Source organism: Drosophila ananassae, chromosome 3R (assembly GCF_017639315.1).
Source record: "Drosophila ananassae strain 14024-0371.13 chromosome 3R, ASM1763931v2, whole genome shotgun sequence".
Taxonomy (NCBI): Eukaryota; Metazoa; Arthropoda; class Insecta; order Diptera; family Drosophilidae; genus Drosophila; species Drosophila ananassae.
In genome coordinates, this window is record NC_057930.1 from 19,652,797 (window position 1) to 19,673,146 (window position 20,350).

General features: G+C 39.0%; 2 protein-coding genes across 12 annotated transcripts in view; one reads left to right on the top strand and one right to left on the bottom strand.

Annotated features, from left to right (window-relative positions):
• LOC6497253 (tyrosine-protein phosphatase Lar) overlaps positions 1–20,350 on the top strand; it is a 113,735-nt gene that overhangs the window by 86,701 nt on the left and 6,684 nt on the right. For 5 of the 11 annotated variants that reach the window (XM_044716423.1, XM_044716422.1, XM_014906098.3 and 2 more), the window contains 9 exons: positions 5,772–6,008; positions 6,070–6,216; positions 6,279–6,554; positions 6,834–6,857; positions 9,894–9,994; positions 10,612–10,804; positions 11,874–12,024; positions 12,098–12,234; positions 14,349–14,645. In XM_044716423.1, coding sequence (XP_044572358.1) covers positions 5,772–6,008; positions 6,070–6,216; positions 6,279–6,554; positions 6,834–6,857; positions 9,894–9,994; positions 10,612–10,804; positions 11,874–12,024; positions 12,098–12,234; positions 14,349–14,645 — 1,563 coding nt within the window. Of the gene's footprint in view, positions 1–5,771; positions 6,009–6,069; positions 6,217–6,278; positions 6,564–6,833; positions 6,858–9,893; positions 9,995–10,611; positions 10,805–11,873; positions 12,025–12,097; positions 12,235–14,348; positions 14,646–20,350 lie in introns of all 11 variants that reach the window. The other 6 variants (XM_044716424.1, XM_014906107.3, XM_001962430.4 and 3 more) reach the window with 3 other exon arrangements.
• Positions 4,311–5,683, bottom strand: LOC6502462 (protein screw). The gene has a single exon (XM_001962431.3). It carries the CDS (start codon positions 5,517–5,519, stop codon positions 4,311–4,313), a length of 1,209 nt encoding a protein of 402 aa, XP_001962467.1. The 5' UTR covers positions 5,520–5,683.

Sequence of the window (20,350 nt, forward strand, 5' to 3'; positions counted from 1 at the left end):
TGTGTGGCGGCGGCGACCCCGCGACCTGGACTCCAACTCTTTAATTGCTCGGCTCCATCATTACAATCGCGTTGCCACTTGACGTGACCAACCTGTGAGGACAAGAGAGATCGTCGGGCGGTTGGGAGCTTGGCTGGTTGGTTGGTTGGGCTGATGGTGTGGCAGGGGCTCTGCACGCAATTATTTACTTGAGCCGTAAAACTGTAGTTAAGCCAAGTCAACTTGAAAGCATTTTGAGAAAAGTTTAATGCTTAAATTATGAGCTTCTCCTTGTCACTCCTTCGCCGTCTCTGCCGCACCGAAAGAGTTGACAGTCACTTTTGTTGAAAATGAGACAGTAATTGCCAAAATGTGCATGACTAGAACGGCTTTTTCCCAACGGGGGGGGGCTCAAGGTCCTCCCAGCCACGCCATGCCTCCGCCTGGTCGTCCTCCAGTCCTGGCAAGCGGGTCAGTTAAGTTTCTTTCGGTTTCGGTTTTGACGATAAGTCGTCGTCACTTGCATTACCAAAATTGAAACTTTGCACACTTTTATGTGGCTGAACAAGGAGCGAGGAGCGTGTGGAGGGCGGCCCATAAATGTCACTTTGTAGGGACGCAAACGACAACGGCAACGACGACTACTTAAATTAAAGCATAATTAAATTAATAATCCCATTTGGGCGTGCAGCCAAGCCAAGGCAAAAGCGGTTCAAGTTGTCGCTGAAGCCGTCGCAGGAATCCTTGGCAACGCCAAACGAAACGAAAGTCCCAGCCCAGCCTGGCTCAGTGTGTGTGTGTGCAACGGAAGTTGCTGAATATGAAAATGACTGCGCTAGCGGAAGTGCAGCTGTGTGGCATGCCACATATGCGCCACGTCCAAACTAAACCACATAGCCCAGCAATTGTCTTGCCACAAATAGGGTGAGCCTCTGATCAATGGCAGTTTATACCCAACAAATAGGGAAATTAAAGACTAAATACTCATTATGTTTCCTCGAAAAAAACTAAAGATTTAAAAATTTAACAAAAATTCAAGTTGCTTTTAAGGCAAACCCTGACCCAACCTGTTTCCTTGAAACGGTTACCAGCAGGACTCCTTTGCTAGTCTGTCCATTTGTTTATATTTCTTTTTTATGGCGCTTGAAAGAATTTTTAATTTTCATAAGAGTAACACACGCATACAGAGGCACCTGGCCCGGCAGACGGGCACACGTAGAATCACTTACATTTGAGCCTGAGACGAGCGCCCAGATGTATGCTAGCTTAATTTTTATTGCTACAGCCAAGCCGCACGCAAAGTGCTTGCTGTTAGCCCTTTCTCACTGAGCTTGTGTGTGTGTGTGTGTGGTGGCTTATGTTAATGTTTTTCGGCAGATGGTTGCCCGAGAGTTTTAATGAAACTCACCTTCATAAATTTTAATCAACATTTTCACAGTCTCGCTGTCGCTGTCTTTTTGGCTATTTTCGGCGCTTTAACTTGAATAATTCGCTGATGAATGAATGTTTAAAAAAGTTTATTCTGTGAACTGAACCCGGGAAAATGAAGGTTGCCGATTATTTAAAAACTGTTTCAACATTTAATGGTTGTATGAATGGTTGAGCGATTCCTAAACAATAGGCCAGACCGGCTAGATGGCAGGCTGGCGGCTGCACAGGAAGTGCAACAAGCGTAATAAATGTTCAGCAATCCAGGCCGAATAGTATGCAATAAATTTTCCAACAATCAACTTTGATGCATGTTGTAGGTGAGTGGCGGTAGCACTGGAAATAAAAGCCCAAAGCCGGTGCTCCCTTTGCCCAGAACAATCCCCAAAACATCACAACGCCCATTCGGTTCGCAAATGGCTATGCACTAAAAAACCGCGTGCCAATCCTCCCAGCATACATCATTTTTTAGTGGCTTTGTTTTTTATTTATTTGTCCACCTCCCCACCGCTTTTTTATGTATAGGTAAATAAATACAATAAACATGGTTTCTATAGAGCAGAAAGCTATTTTTTCTACACTTAGCAGTGTTCTATTTATTGACTATTCGGAAAAATAAAGTAGCGTTGTCTATGAACCTGAATAGTAATAATTTCCAGTATTATTTTCAAAGTTTGAAAGAAATACAGAACTATCTTCAAAAGACTGTATAAACAGTTAAAAATATACTTGTCAAAAATCAATTTTCTTTATCAAAAGCTTATTATTTTATGACATTTGATGGTGTTTGCATAAATACTGCATATTAAATATCTTGAAACGCTTTAAACCAAATAAAAGTTTGTAATTTAAGCTTTCCGCTTAAACCTGATCAATATTCATTGCTTTTATATGCACAAAACGGGGCAATAAATAATTAAACGATAATATTGCATATGAAAAACTCTTGTTTCGCAAATTAATTGTCATATTTCATGCAGATTTTAAATTTGCTTACCTATGTATGTCCACACCGACCGACCAGCATCCTTAAATATTTGTGTTCGTACATATTGAATTGGGGTTTTTGATTAATTGTATGAGAGAGAAAATTGAATATCGAACTGAATCTGATTAATTTCGGACATAAGCCCACACTCTCAGTCAGGGGCAGAAACGCTTAGAAATTCAGTCTCTGTTAACGAGTCTCTCCGGCTTCATTAAAAATGATCAAATAATTCAGCAACCAAAAATATGAAACCAATTTCCAATATAAATGATTGCATTTAGTTTTAATACAATCCGAGCCAACCAATCGTGGCCATAGTCGTGCATAATATTTGAAAAATCAATTATAGGCTAATTAAAAAGTGCATTTTCATACATATTCGCGTTATGGCTTTATGGTTTCCACGTAAGCCCCCAGTGCCAAAGGCTATTAAACAAATTGTGAGTCTGAACTGTAGCTTTAAAAGCTTTGGGGCTTAAACGCAAAAAAAAGTGGGGGTTATGGCGGTGAAGTGTACTTTGTTTACGTAAATTCCATATTGTCTACTCATCGCTGTCTCGTGTATTGTTTATTAGTCGTATAAATATAATGCCAACGTGGAGTCAGTTTATGGCTCACCCCCGCTCCGAAAAGGACCTTCCCGTCACTCACATTAGCATAATATGCCGGAAAAGCGAGCCTCGACTCGATATTTAATAGATGCGTGTGTGGCTCCCCGCACTTCCCACCGAGAGACTGCAACATTTTTGGGCAACAGACTTGTCGTAAAATTTATATGGCTTTTAAAATCATATAAAAAGTGTTAATTTTCCATGTGTTGCTTCGCCATCGCCGCCGCCGTCGTCCTGAAGTGGAGTGGTTGGATTCCGCATCCGCACATAAAAGCAAGGTGAATTGAGAACATTTTATGGGCAATGAGGATAATGTGGGTTGCCTATTAAAGTGATGCGAGATAAACAAACATCATTTGACTTTCAAATTTATTGATAAATCTAAGATCTTACGACTCTGTTACGGCTAAACCCATGCCCCATATAACCCAGCGGCATCGTAAAAGGCTTCAACAAGTGAAGCCAAGTAAACTTTATAAACCACGAAATTCAAATGAGCCAGGTGTATAAAAAATAGGTATTCTTGTTAAAGTTTTTTCCAGAAATCGATTCTCCATTTTCTAAGTAAATATATTGTTTTTTGGTTTTTTGTAAAATGGATAATATGGTCCCCATCGATGGCCATATCTTGGCCAATATTTATCTGATGCTTGAGCGGAATATCTCAAACGATTTGTGGATCGATTCTCTATCATTCTGCATCAAAATCTGAGAATAAAATATTTTTCAGATTTCTGTCAAATTTTCTGGAGTATCCCCTTCGAATATTGCGAAAAATGTATGGAAGGACAATTTGACCCCCATCGATGGCCATATCTTGCCCAACTTTCATCCGATTCTTGAGCGGAAAACCTTTAACGATTTGTGGAGAGCAATAATATTTTTTAGATTTTTTGTAAAAATTTTGTGATTCCCTTCGAATATTGCGAAGAGCGCATGGAAGGACAATATCGCCCCCGTCGATGGCCACATCTTGGCCAATTTTCATCTGATTCTTGAGCGGAATACCTTAAACGATTTGTGGATCCATTCTCCATCATTCTGCATCAAAATATTTTTTAGATTTTTTGTAAAATTTTTGTGAGGGATCCCCTGCGTAAATGATAAAGGCATGGAATTAAAATGACAAGCAGCGACATCTTGGCCAATTTCCCATCTCGGCACCTCCCAAAGTTAGTTTTCCGGTCTTGGTTTTGTTTTGTATTGGTTTTATTGGAGCTTAATGTTAGTTTTTCAATCTATACCTATAATATACTTGTCTAATATTTACAATTAAAGCTAAGAGTTTTAATTTAGTTTCCACGTCAATGACACCCACACTCTTTGGCCACTGACTTTTGGTATTTGGTGAGGTCAATAATGTCTTCGTTGAGGTATCGCAAGATTGTGATGGCCCCCAAGACCGTGGGCACACAGCAGGGCTTGGGCAGGTGGGGCTGCTTCAGGTGCATCAGCGTCTGAACGATGGCGTGGTTTGTGGCATTCATTTTGGTGCCCAGCGGGAAGTTGCAACCGCCGCCGCAGAAGTAAGCCTCAAACTTTTTAGGGGCTATCACCCAGTTGTGCATCTGCAGCTCCTTAAAGTCCACGGTGAAGTTGAGGCGCTCGCAGGACTGTGGCGGCTTGTACAAATCCACGGGTGGTGGGGGATGGACGTGTGGGTTGGCTGGCTGGCTGTTGGCCCGGCGCTTCTGCAGGTCCCTCTTGAAGCGAAGCTTTTGAATTTTCACCAGCAGCTCGGGTCCATTGAAGTAGCCCACAATGAAGGGCTCCAGACTGGAGCGACTGGCCTGGGGAGCCACCAGGCCGGCGGCAAATGTGCTCAGCTGGGAGTCGCCAATTGAAATACGTAGCTCATTTCGTTTGAGAAAATTCTTGCTGAGCAGCCAGGTTTGCAGGACTGGCGTCAAATTGAATTCCAACCAGCCGCGGTAACTGGACGTAGTGTTCACGGAGCCTAGGATGCGGTGTGAGAAGTCCTGCCGATCGCCCAGCCTTTTGTAAATCGACACAGTGAAGTTTTCCCTCCTCTGCACTAAACTGGGCTGCTTGTAAACTCGCAGCATGGCCTGAACCAGAGTTAAGTCCACGGGCACGTCGTTTGTGTTGAAGGTTATGTGCAGATCTAGTTCGTTGTTCACCTCCTCGGGCTTGATGCGACTTGAAAAGGTAAGGATGCTATTGCAATTGGCAATCTCTTCGCGATCTTCCTTGGATATCAGTATGTCGTCGTCCAGTGATCGCCTGTGGCGCTGGTGAAGGACCTCCTTGGGCTCCTGGTCCTCGTTGATCTCGTTGTAGACTTCCAGCAGGAATTTGGAAGCCGAGTTGTCCAGATTCGGGCTCAATTGTCTCTTGGGCCTGTCGCCCAAGTCTAGGATATCAATCATCTCCATTTGTTCACTCTGCGGGCGTTTCTGATAAATTGGCATTTCAGCCTGATTATTTGTGGTTACATAAGTGGTGCCAACCACAAAGTATACAGAACTTGTTAACAAAATTAGCAAAAACATTGTATGATGTGTTCAGGGAAGCGATAGAAACAAACTGAATAGTGTTCTGCAGAATATTTGGCTTTTATAGGAGAGTAGGTAGAGCCTAGAGCTAAGAAAGGGTTGTCCTACCTGTTACTCCTATCCCACCCTATTGGTTAAGACACTAATCTGGGGAAAACACAAATCCTTTAGGTAATAAACTGATGAAACTACCTATTCGAATTGCAAATCAATAAGCATTCTCAAAAATATACCTTCTTTACCTTTCAGGATTTCTGCAAATCGAAAACAGCCGGGAGGAGGATCAAGGCAAATACGAATGTGTGGCCGAAAACAGCATGGGAACTGAGCACTCGAAGGCCACCAACTTGTATGTGAAAGTCCGTCGTGTTCCGCCCACCTTTTCCCGCCCACCAGAGCCCATCAATGAGGTGATGCTGGGCTCCAATCTGAATCTGTCCTGCATCGCCGTCGGCTCCCCCATGCCGCATGTCAAGTGGATGAAGGGTAAGAAGCCTCCCAAGGACCTCCTCTGTAATCTATAATTATTCTCGCATTATCGTTTCAGGCTCCGAGGATCTAACACCCGAGAATGAGATGCCAATCGGTCGGAATGTCCTGCAACTGATTAATATTCAGGAGAGTGCCAACTACACTTGCATTGCCGCCTCAACTCTGGGGCAAATCGATTTCGTTTCGGTGGTGAAAGTGCAATGTAAGTATACATACTATAAGCCACTAAGACAATGCGTTAATTGGTATATTCTTCTACTACAGCTCTGCCCACCGCACCCACCGATGTGCAAATATCCGAGGTGACCGCCACTTCGGTGCGTCTGGAGTGGTCGTACAAGGGTCCCGAGGACTTGCAGTACTATGTGATCCAGTACAAGCCGAAGAACGCCAACCAGGCCTTCAGCGAGATTAGCGGAATCATCACCATGTACTATGTGGTCCGGGCATTGAGTCCCTACACGGAGTACGAGTTCTACGTGATAGCCGTGAACAATATCGGACGTGGACCGCCATCGGCGCCAGCGACTTGTACCACTGGTGAGACACGTAAGTATCACATCGACATGTCCTTGGTCCTTGGAGGACATTTAACTAACTGCCTTTCTCTTTGGTGTCTTTTACATGCTGCACAAAAGGATTTTTAACCAATTTCGTTTTGAATTTAGACTCTGTGCTTAGATCCGTTTTTATTTGCCATTTCTATGGTCCATTATGTTTCTGCAATGTGGTACTAACCCTTCTCAAAAATGTCCATTTTCTTTCTCTTTCTTTAACCCTGTCTCTCTCTCTCTCTCATGCTCACCGTCTGATGCTCAGGCGATTTCTCATTCGGTGGCACAAGTAAGTATCCTTGGCAAACAAAATTTTATGGTTGGCCAAAAAATTGCCAAAACAATTTCAATAACAATTGTTGAGCAGCAGAAAATCCGACCCGAAAAAATGTTAAGTAAAAAAGTAAAAAGCAGCAAAGAAAGCGGAATAACAAGTAGCTAGATAGTATCAAAGGTAAATGCAATGTTAAAAAATCGTTGCATACGCAGCTGCGTCTTACCAACACAAGCTAAGGCCATATCCTGACGTATGTGTGTGTGTGAGGGAGTGGGTGTGGATGGGATGTGTGGCGGCTTGAAAACAGTCAGCCATGTAAACCCCTTTCTTTCCTCAGGCAACGCATAAAGTTTGCATTGTTAAGCGTTCGTTTGGTTGCGAATTGCTGTGTATGTGTCTGTGTATTGGTGTGTTTGTCTTTGTGTGTGTGTATGGTTGTGTGTAACGCTGTTTTAGTCCTGGCAATTGCGCGTAAGCGTGCGCTTGTCTGACATGCTTTTCCGCCTGCTCCTGAAGCCTTTTTGTGCCCTTCTAGCGAGTCCTGTAGTTTTAATCTGGATCTCAAAGCTAAAAAAAATATTAAAATCAAAAAAGGATAGAATTTTATGAAATATAACTGATAAAAATATAGAGCATAAAAATTTCAAATAATAGGAAAAAAGTGTCACTTTTTAATTTCCAATTTAAATATCATTTAAATCAAACTACACTTTTTGGAATAATCCGAAGAATCCCTCTATATTCCAAGCTATTTTAAATTCCCATTAAAAAGGATATTTGAATCTCGGCGTACGACTTCAAGATGTTTGTTCCCCTTTTCCACATTTTTTTGTTTGCAACAGCAGCTGTTGCAGTTGCAGTTGCTGCGGCAGTTGCAATGGCAGTGTGTGTCGTACAAAAGTTGAGAACTTTTATTGCTGCAATTATGCTTATCGCTTGCCCAATATCGTTTCGAAATAATATTTCGATGGCAACGTTTATGGGTGGTGCCGAGGCGGAGGCAGCCAGCCAGCCAGCCAGTCGACTATAGTTAGCCAATGGGAGGGCCAAGTGTCCAACCCAGCAAGGATATTGGCAACATCAGGTCAACTCAGCGCTTAACACGTGTCATTGGCTTAGGTAGCAGCTGGGCAAGTGGATAATCTGCAGTTTACTTTATGACCTGTAACCATTTCTCGACGGGATGGCCAAGTACATTAACGGACATGGACTGAAGCACCTGCGTCTGAAAGCCACTTGATGAAGTCAACAGAGTTTGGAGAGAATTAAATAATGCTGGGAATTTGGATACCAATTAGTTAGAAATATTTTAGTTTAATGAGCAAAGATATTCCTTGGCTACATTACCAACGCGTGAATGCCTTAAAACCGCTTTAGCAATCAAAACTCACCTTTAAACCGGGCGATGGAATATCCTTTCGTCATGTAATCAGATATATGGCCTGCACATGCTCCTCCGCCTGCTGTCTGAATTCGGAGGAGGCGGCGGATGAGGCCCACAATTTAGTGCTATGTGCCTGAGAAGAAGGAGTAGGCAAGCAAGCTGGCTGGCTGGCTGGTTGGCAGGCTGGCAAGGGTTACATATTAATGGAGCGTATCCGTATGTAATGTATATGCCCTTAAATGCAGCTTACGTGATGCTCCTGCAATTGCACACACACACACTCATTGCACAGGCACACACATCCGACAGCTAAGAGGGAATTTTTGCCAGAATCTATCGGTTAGTGTGTGTGTGTGAGCTGCATGCAAATCTTGGCTATAACAAGCAATGGACCAAACCAACGATGGCAAGGCAAAGCCAAAGTACACAGCCACATCCTGGGTAGCACTTGTGTAACAGATGAGATGACTCCGATATAAATTGTGGATAAAACTGCTGCACCGTTTGTGGATATTGCAGTAAAATTGTGAGAAACTGGAATTTATTGATTGCCCATTAACCAATCTGGTATCGAATGAAACATATACACAAACACCATACATCCCATACCCCTCCACATACATCTAGATGGGTAGATATGATGGCATATGGAAAGTAGGGAATGGTCCTGATGGAAAGTGACGGAGAGACGCTCCACTAATTGCCATTCATGTGTGGGGGCTTGGAATTTTGCAGGGCAATGCCATCAACCCAGCTACCCATCTAGACATCTGGCAGCGATGTTGCTGATGATTTTGTGGCTGCCAATGCAGTTGACTGACAAATTTTTGGCCGTGCAAATGCATTGCACAAAATTGCATGACGAGTAGGATCTAGTTGCAGGCGAACTATACACCCACCCCCAACCCACCAAAACACACATACACAAAAATCAGTTTATAAATGCTAAAATTCTCACTATAACAGCCGCCGGGCAACAACGAGCCGCCATAACAATTTCCTCAAATTTCCCGGCTCTAACCTCCGTTCCAAAAAACGACATGGAATACGCATCTCCAGCTGAAGCTAAAACAACAACGGACCATTCATTGGAAAAACAAATTGTGATGGATGGAGAATTGTTTGCTTTGCAAAACATTTGCGCTGCCCTAATGCCCCGTCAACCCCCAAAACCCCTCCAAACACCCCCAGTTTCCTCCATTATCCTTTCCAGAATATAATACCCCCGATTTTATCGTTCACTTGGCTTCTCTAGTTTCTCGATAATGGCATTTGTTTGTCGTGGTATTCGTTGCTCGTCCCAAAAATCATTTAACAAAATTGCATATTTATGAATTTCGTTGGGAGTGGCGGGGAAGGAGGAATATTTTGAAATAGGAAGCCAATTCGTGGCGATAGATTCTAAACACATTTAATATTGATATTCGCTGGAAATTTTAATTAAATCACCAATAACCCCTAATGAAAGGTAAAAGACTGTGTCTGCAAAAAGAGCTCATTAGTTGAACTTTAAATCTGTTAAAATAAAGTAAAGGTTGGAAGGACTCTTCTAGGCATTCTCTGAGGAAATTAGGAAGTGCGGTCAACTCACTCAACTGCCCTCTTTCCTGGCCATAGTAATGCTAATATTCTTCGTACTTCTTTCTCTCATTCTCTGCCCCTAGAAATGGAAAGTGCCCCACGTAATGTTCAAGTGCGCACGCTGAGCTCCTCCACCATGGTTATTACTTGGGAGCCACCAGAGACGCCCAATGGACAAGTGACCGTAAGTACCTGGCATCAAGTGTGCATATTAAACGATAAGATCCGGAAACCGGCACAACGAGACTCGAATCCATACCTGGGCTCAGACCCGGGGCTTGGTCCCTTTCCCGGAGTCCAAGAACAACGCACTTTGTCACATCAATGGCCTGGCCAAAAGGGGCTGTTGCAAGAAAATTGGCAAAATGCCGTTGGCCATGTTTTAGGGGGCAGCAATAGCAGGCACAATGGCAACCGAACGTTTGCCTACAAATCCTAGACACCTGTCCACAGGTAACCCATTCCCAAATAGCAATTTCAGTGGTGTCCTGGAACTTATAGGTTCACAAATCTGTGACCACTGGCCATATATCATTTTCGGTTTATCAGTTAATGAAAGGTGAAAATCGGATTTGGATTTCAGACTTGGACTTGAGATTTGTTCAGGCTTTAGTTAGTTTCCAATTTAAAAGCTTAGACTCAAGGAATTTGGTTTCAATTTAAAATTTAATGAAAGAGTCAAACAGAAAGTGAATCAATTGAAAATGTGCTTAAATTCGTGACTGAATCTGATGTGATAGAAACCCTTAATTATTATGTTTATGAATTCTCAAATAATCCATTCAATTTCCTCGGTAACAGGGCTACAAGGTGTACTACACGACCAATTCGAACCAACCAGAGGCCTCTTGGAATTCTCAGATGGTGGACAATAGCGAACTGACCACAGTGTCCGAGCTCACTCCGCATGCCATCTATACGGTTCGGGTTCAGGCGTACACCTCAATGGGGGCCGGTCCCATGTCCACACCGGTCCAGGTGAAGGCGCAGCAAGGTAAGTGGATCCAAATTAATTGGGCAATCGGCTTCAATTAGGCACCTGACACAAAAACACACACGCACAGGCACACGCACATCTGGCATTGCTACAACTGCATACGGAATAGAGTGCATTTTGCAATTTAATTGCTCGACTCAATCGGGCCACATAGATCACACCAATTATTTAATTATAATGCAAAATGTCAGGCGAAACGTGTGTCCGTTCAATGAAATATTTATCTCTGTATGTCCGCACACAACAACACCGACCAGGACAGATCCAAGAAGACCCAACCAGAACGTGTGTGCTGTATTAACTAAATGAAATCTTAGGGCTTAGGGGCGTGGCCAGTGTATCTAACTTATGGCCAGTTGTGGGCATCTTAAGCCGCTTTAACTGCCAACAATAACTAACATCTTTCGGAATTAAACTTTGAACTGCTTAGACTTATTACTTGGGGTTATGTAAATTGGAAAACAGACCGTTCTTGGCTCTCCTGGCAGAGCAGAAATCAATAAATAAGGCCTGAATATCGACAAGAGTATACTCTTGTTTTATTTATTAAACCGAAAAACTTCAAAGCGTTGACAGTTTCTTGTTTTGTGTTTCCGAGCTACCCTGGGGAGTAGAAATAATTTGAAAATTGATAATCATTCTCTCTACGGGTTTTACCCAGCTGGTATGGTTTTTGCGGCGAACGCTGAAATATTCATTCGAACATAAATTGGGGGCTGAATGAGATGGGTGGGCATGATGGACATATCTCAATCAATTCCATGCCAAAAACCAATATATGAACGAATTCAAAATGCTGATGCAGCGAGATTGCTGGTGTGTGGTTGCTGTTGTGTCACCTCATCATCAGAGTTTTGATTTTGGAATCCCTGAATCCGAATCGGTATCGAAATCATCAGCATACAAATAAATGCCCACATTGATTTATTTGTATTTTATTTAATTTCCGTAATTTCCGTTTCATTATTACCAAACCAAAACCCATGCCAAACACCAAATGCAATACCAATACGTCGCCCGCTCCTCATTGTTACTCCATTGGGACGGACGGATGTGTCTACAAAAGGTGTGCCATCACAACCGAGCAATTTCCGGGCCACCGATATCGGCGAGACCGCAGTCACATTGCAATGGTCGAAGCCGACGCATTCCAGCGAGAATATCGTACACTACGAGCTCTACTGGTATGACACATACGCCAATCAGACCCATCACAAGTGAGTTCTAGAGTCCCCGTCTACCATAACCCAAAACCAAACACTGACCCCTCCATTTTGTGTCTTTGTTCAGACGGATTTCCAACTCGGAGGCATACACTCTGGACGGCCTGTATCCCGATACCATTTACTATATCTGGCTGGCGGCAAGGTCACAACGAGGCGAGGGGGCCACCACACCCCAGATTCCGGTTCGCACCAAGCAATATGGTAAGTTGGCCACCGCCAGGACATCCTTTCTGTTCTTTAAGTTAGGTCGTGCCGACGTAGTCGTACAAAATTCCATAGGCTTAAGTCCAACATTGAAAACCGAACTATATATATCCGCATTTATATGATATTTGAAAAACGATACATAATACCATGAACATGTAGTTGATCATCCAAAACTTATAAACAATATATACCCGCTACAATGTTTGAGTGTGAATCGAACTTAGTTGAGTTTTGCTTTCGTGGAAACAGGTAAAGTGTGAATGAATGAATAAAATCGAGTGTAAACGAATTTTAATAATTTGCAGGGTTTTTATTAAATCTGCACTTATATTATATATTTTATATTAATTATATATAATTACTGGATATATAAATATATATGTATACTGTTTGATATGTGACTGTTCTCGTTCCTTGCAAGTTAGTGATAAGTTTTTAGTTCTATTTCGAACACTCCACACTACTTAGAATAAACATATATAAATAGTTTACACATAATACATAATTAAAAGACACTTAGAATTACACCAGAATAGAATACCAAACATCAAAGTTGAATGGATGGCAGAAAAAAATTTATTAAAATTTCATAAACATAATTTCGCGATTCTCAGCCATTTATTCATCTTAACTTGTTCCGTAAACCGATTGAACAATAGCTACTAGCTCACACCACACCACAACATAGAAGCCCATAAGAACCCATTATGAAACGCCAACAAAACCACCCACCAACAACCACCGAACCACCAACATTTCAAATCAAAAACACCTTTTCAGTTCGAGTTGAAAATCAAATTGCATGAAAATGTAATGCAAACTAGATGGCTAAAATCCGATGGCCGAATAAAAAATCTGAATGAAATCAAACATCTATTATGGTATGCATATTTGAGTTTGTGTGTGTTTTTTGTATGCCCGATTATATTCCATTTATCATTTGTGGCTCTGTGAGTGTTAAATCATGTAAATTATGCCAAAACAATTTTCAACTTTGGGCCACTATTTAAGTGCTCAAATTCCTAATGTACTTAGAACATTGCAATTGCACTATGCACTCTGCACTCTGCACCAAAAGCACTGAGCACTGAGCACTGAGACCACAAAACCAAAACCAAAAATGACTTAACTTCTCTCACTTCTGTTTCTGCATCAGTGTCTAGAAAATTGATTTTGAATGATATTTTAATAGACCGACGCGAAGGCGAAATGCCGAAATGCCAGAATGCCGGAAGTACAAAGTTCCAGAGGCAGTGGCAAAAATATCACTATGGTTTCCGTATTTGCACGTTTTGCATATTCGCATAATTAAAACATAAATGCTTGTCTCTGACAGACACTTTCAATGAAGACGAGTCTCAAACTTATTCTGAAAGTTGTCTTCTCGTCTAGAGTTTGAGTTAATAGTTTGTTTAAGTTTAATGCCTGCTCAAAATTATTGTTATAGGAAACTCTTTCTCATCTTAATGCACTTAAACTGTTTTGATTTATAATAGATACGTTTGCTTGTTCTATAGATATTTTATCTTGATATGCACTTTGTATATACATTTATTTAGTAGCTTATCGAATATGTTTTTAAGTATTCCAAATTCCCATGGTTTATGCAAATGTGTATGTATATGTTGTATACTTGTCGAGTTTATTTCATAATTTCTAATCGTTTTCATAGGCCATAAGCATGCTTCTCTATGTAGCTAGTTGGATACAAATTTTCAGCTCAAAAAGTCGTTACCAAAAAATATGCACAAAAAGACAACAAAAAAACTAAAGGGAGTCAACATTGTTTGCATAAACCATTGGATCTATGTCTTGAAATTATGATTTATTTTGATATTACTATGCCTATATAAACCATATTATTCCGATATGATTTTAATATTATTTCGCTTTACGGCTCTTTCGTTTCATGTTACTCATTATTTTGGTTTGACATTTATTTTGTAATCTCTGCGCTAATTGCTGAATTGCTCAACTTTCATAACCAACCGAACCAACCCTGGCTATGCATCAACAAAAAAAATAAATAAATAAAATGATCCAAAACCAAAACCAATACCAAATCAAATGCACACACAAATACGTTCCGTTCCCATCTATGTAATTAGTACCAGGTGCACCGCCCCGTAATATCACCGCCACGGCCGCCAGCTCCACTACGATCTCCCTGAACTGGCTACCGCCGCCCGCCGAAAGGTCCAACGGCCGGATCATTTACTATAAGGTATTCTTCGTGGAGGTGGGCCGCGAAGACGACGAGGCCACAACGTTGACCCTCAATAGGACCAGCATTCTGCTGGACGAGCTCAAGCGCTGGACGGAGTACAAGATCTGGGTCCTGGCCGGCACCTCCGTCGGCGACGGTCCCCGGTCACATCCGATCATATTGCGCACCCAAGAGGATGGTATGTATGGAACAGAAATTCTTACCTATGCGTAAGTCCTACCGATATCTGTTTTTGTTTTTATTATGGTTTTTCCACCCTCTTCTTTTAAGCTCTGTATGAGTTTTATCTTGCTTAAGTTCCATTTTTGGTTTAACATTTCATATATCCATAATGCCATTGATTTTCCCTTGGAAAAAAAGAAAATATCAACCCAAAATCTAACCCAAAGTATTTTGTACAATTTTTGAATTTTGATATCGAGAGCATTCACCACAGGAGCGGCTAAGCACTATGGAGCGTTAACTGATATATATCGAGATATCTATAAACAAAAAGTTTTTTGTTTTTTTACATTTTTAAAATATAAATCATATAATCAAGGAGCTGTTAATCATCTTTTGAAAGCAGCTCTAAAATATTATTTGTAGCTCACTTAAATGTTTCTTTTTTTTAAGAAAAAACTGAAAAATCGTATCATTTATTTTTGAATCTGATCTGATTCATACATACATGTCACACCTTTTATGGATTAATAAAGATCCATATTTTTATATACTCGTTTAGAGAATATATATTTTTAAAGTTCCTACCCAACATCATTGTTATTATCTATTCTGTATCATATATTATTTTCATTTTACATTTCTTTAAAAAAATATATTTTTCAGTTCTAAGGACTAATAAAAACGTCTACCAAAAATTTTCCTATTGGCACTATAAAATTGCATATTTTTTGGCGCAATTTTTGACTACTTTTTTGCACTTATCTCTTTAAAAAAAAAAACAAAATCTTTTAGAAGAACTCCTATGTATTGTGTACTATATGCAAGCTACATAATTTTTGTTCTATTTCTATTTACTTGACTCGCAATCGTCTCGAGAAATGCACAAAATCAAAATGTACCTTTGATTATATACAAACTAAAAAAAAAATGATGAAAATACCTTTAAAAGTATATATATTTTTGAATATAATGCATTAACTGTTTGTGGTAATTTGTATAGCACCAGAAACGCCATGAACTCTATGTAATCTTTTTGTATTTTTGGCATAATCATATAGTTTTTGTAAGCACACAGCCCACTGCAGATTATCCTCATACCCCAGAAACCAAAACACAAATTTGATTTTAGGTTGTTTGCGTTAAATGTTTTATTTAATTGTTTGCATAATTAAATTTATGCAATTATAAATGTAAACATTTGAAGGACCCAGAACCTAAATAGGGGTTATATAACCCATAATGGCCCACTCCCCGCCACCTAAATATATCCCAATTCATTCTTATTTTATTTCATATGTTTACCTAGCGCAAATAGCGCAAAATGTTCCGCTCTATTTATTTATTGTTTTTTCTCAGTTGCATTCACACCAGCCTCCTCCAACCAGCACACATTCCATACACATATCCCATATGCGTGATATTTGCATAAACGCCTACATATTTAATAACCTGTACAAAGCTCGGTGTACTATAATTTTGAGCCCTTTCTTTCAGCTCCCCCTGATACCCTCTCGTATCTGTTTGGTTTTTGGCACACGATTTTTGCACTTTTGTCACAAGTGAAGCTCCATAACCCCAACCCCAACCCCAACCCTTAAACACCCCATAACCGAATGTCGCACGTTTTAAATGGATTTTTGTTTTTTGCTTATTGCTATGCAAATAACGCACTCGGCACTGAAAAGCGACAAATCCTTAAATTGATTTCTGCACAAAATTAACCGATTTTTATTTGCGTACATAATTTTATATATTTTATGTTGTTGACCAATTTTATTAAGTTTTATTTGCAATCACCTGCATGTTTGCACAGTTAACACATTTGCGTATTTGTATTCGGCATTATTTCCACACCCTTGGGGTATTTATTTATTTTCTGTTTTCCCGATTTAAAGTGGCTGTGGTATCACGTCTGCCCTGCGAGTTTATGACAGTTTTTCCTCTGCACAGACCCTTAACTTTTTCATCAAGTACTTTCTGGAAAAATGTTTTACATTTTTTTATCTCAAGGGTGCAGATGTGCTACTGAAAAGTTTCCGAATATTTACCCTATTTTTATTGATTTTTTTTGATGGATTTTTAATTTAAAGGATGATCTCTTGAGGATTATCGAGCCACTTTTAATGTTCAATGCCTCTGATTAAATTAATTTCCCTTTAGTCAAATCTTTAAGTTTAGGAACCCTTTCATTGCTTGTTAGCTGTTAACTTGCTTGTTCAATAAAGAAAAAAAAATATGTTTTTTATTATTAAATACCTCCTGAACTATTGTGTTTTAAAAGCTAGATCACCACCTCATAGTGGTGGTCCATTCATTTTGTTTCTTTTCGAATAAGCACCATAAATTAAATGTACTTAGTACTAAGCACCTTAGTCTACGTCTCACTTGCTATCTATTATTGCCTTGGTCTCACTCTATTGATACACTTATTGATTGAGGTTATAATAGGCCTAGTTTTAAGTACTAAGCTCACTCTGCACCATCGATTCTGCACAAGGCACTAAAGCACTAACAATGCCATTGGGGAATATCACTAAGACTGGTGGAAAATAAAAAAAAGGAACATCATTTTAAAATATTTGTAATCTATGGAGAATAATAACTGTACAAGGCTCTCATTTTCTACGATAAAGCTTAAAGTATAAAATATATATTCCTTTCCGCACCAAACTTTATTTAAAGATACCACATAAATATTTAATTTTATGAAATAATTTTCGGTTAATTTAAGAACGTTGCACCCGAAAAAAAGCACAAAAGCACCGCACTGGCACTGGCACTGGCACTGTGAGTGACTGGAATTTTATTTTAATTGTACTCAATTTGGTATACCCAAGGGCGAGACGTACCCTCGTACCGACATTACCCTCTGTGTCCTTCCCTCCTTTTGATCCTGTCACAATTGTAGCCAGCGGCTCACAAGCTGCAGTTGAGATGTATCTGCGGCAGCATTAAAGGGTCAGTGCATAGATACAAAGATACGTTGATACTATAAGCCATCTACACTAGTCGGCATATATATTTTGACATAGCGATGCTTCATTTTCTTTTTCAATTATTTCTTTATTTAAAGGAAAACAATTATTGATTTAATTTCAAATAGATATTAGTAATGTTTTATTACCAAAATAACAGTTTTAGGTTTTTTATAAATGTATTTTGTATTTATTTTTTAATTTAAACTAAAATAAACTAAATTCGATAGGTGGCATAAGTATTTTGACATAGCTTTGTTTCACAATTAAATATAACAGAGTGCAACAGTGATTCTGAACCTTTATAGTGAAATAGTAGGAATTGTTTAACTGTTCGAGTATTACACAAAACCGTGTATAAAAAATTGTTTAACACCCTAAAAATCTTGATTTATTTTAACAAAACCAGTTTTCGGGACTTTTTTGCGCTTAAAAGTTCCCAAACTCGTTTTTTTAAACCGATTTCAAAATTGCCGATGTTTTTCAATAGTTAAAGGTTGTAACTTTTGAAAAAAAAATATATCTTTGATTTTTTTAGGCAAAAAGGACAAAATTTTTACACCTGAAACTGAAATTTTCGCCTTTTGATCGTGTTTTTCGGATTTTGACGCCAGTTTTTCGGTACAACTTACAAAATTTCTGTCATGAATGCCACATATCAATGTTGTCTCATTAATACTGAATAAAAAGAGACAAATTTCATTAAAAAACTATGAAAATTGTTGAAGTTATAACGGTTATTCCAAAAAAAGTCAATTCAACATTGCGAGCACTATAAGAATAAGAGCATATTCCTACTGTTACTCCGGTGCGCTCGCAATGTTGAATTGACTTTTTTTGGAATAACCGTTATAACTTCAACAATTTTCATAGTTTTTTAATGAAATTTGTCTCTTTTTATTCAGTATTAATGAGACAACATTGATATGTGGCATTCATGACAGAAATTTTGTAAGTTGTACCGAAAAACTGGCGTCAAAATCCGAAAAACACGATCAAAAGGCGAAAATTTCAGTTTCAGGTGTAAAAATTTTGTCCTTTTTGCCTAAAAAAATCAAAGATATATTTTTTTTTCAAAAGTTACAACCTTTAACTATTGAAAAACATCGGCAATTTTGAAATCGGTTTAAAAAAACGAGTTTAGGAATTTTTAAGCGCAAAAAAGTCCCGAAAACTGGTTTTGTTAAAATAAATCAAGATTTTTAGGGTGTTAAACAATTTTTTATACACGGTTTTGTGTAATACTCGAACAGTTAAACAATTCCTACTATTTCACTATAAAGGTTCAGAATCACTGTTGCACTCTGTTATATTTAATTGTGAAACAAAGCTATGTCAAAATACTTATGCCACCTATCGAATTTAGTTTATTTTAGTTTAAATTAAAAAATAAATACAAAATACATTTATAAAAAACCTAAAACTGTTATTTTGGTAATAAAACATTACTAATATCTATTTGAAATTAAATCAATAATTGTTTTCCTTTAAATAAAGAAATAATTGAAAAAGAAAATGAAGCATCGCTATGTCAAAATATATATGCCGACTAGTGTATGTATCTGTATCTGTCATATTCTTTTTCCCACTAATTTTTGTCTTTTTCGTATGTCGGGAACGTATTTCGTTATGATGTGATGCGCTTGTTAGCTGCCAGAGCACAAATGCAAATGCATTCCACCTGTCTAAAGCTGGGCACTTGCTTTTCATTTTCCACCTGCTCCACCTCCACCCTGCACTGCACTTCCTCTATCCTCTCATACCCGGCACTCCATCCAACCCATTTTCCATTTTCCGACTGCGAATTTCGTAAAGCAAGGAGATTCTCTTTTGTGCTACCAGACAGTCGCACGTATGCACCGAAAAAAAATGTGTGTGTGTACGTTTGTATAGAAAAATGAGCACCTCGAGCATTGGAAGCTTAGCACGAGCTCCTTGCTTCGTTTGTTCCATTCAGCACAGAAAAGTACTCAGGAAAGAAACAATTTTAACGGTGGCATTTTAATTATTTTATATTTTTTGTGTGCCGGTATGAATATGGGTTTGTGTGCGTTTTGAATGAATGTAAAGTGACAAAAAAAAATGATATAAAACTAAATATATATATATACATATATAAACCAGATGACCCCTTCCAACTTCCCGGGAAAGCAACAGAAGTTAAGCACATGAGCTGCCAGAACACTAATGAAGCATAATTTAACATTTTGGTGCCCGTCAGTTGCATTTGAATAATTTGTATTATGCATTTGTTTAACATTTTTAATGAACCCGAATGCCACGACGATTGGGGGCAAGGAACCGTCTGACAGTAAACCATTCCGTAAATAATGAATATGTGGAAAAAAATAACTCAACTGTCAAAATAATTTGAAGCTTTTTAACAGAACTTAAATAAATTAAGAACTATAAGGTAGCCTATACTTAAAAAACCCTGTATTATTTTAAGTTAAAATATGTTTCCGTTAAGGTAAGTTAGTTAATAACTAATAGATTTAGAATACGGTGTTTCAAATCTACAAAATACCACATCCTATATAAGTTTTTCATAATTTTCAATCCAATTCTCTGTACAGTATCAAAGCGATGTGCCAACAAATATGTAGATTTTGTAACATTTTTTCCCTTTTTTCGGTTGTAAACCCCTTCCTATTGTGACTTTCCCTCCAACTTTTGCACCAGTAATCCATTTTTTGGAACTGTATAATGTAAACTAAAATCCTATATTTTATATCTTTTTTCA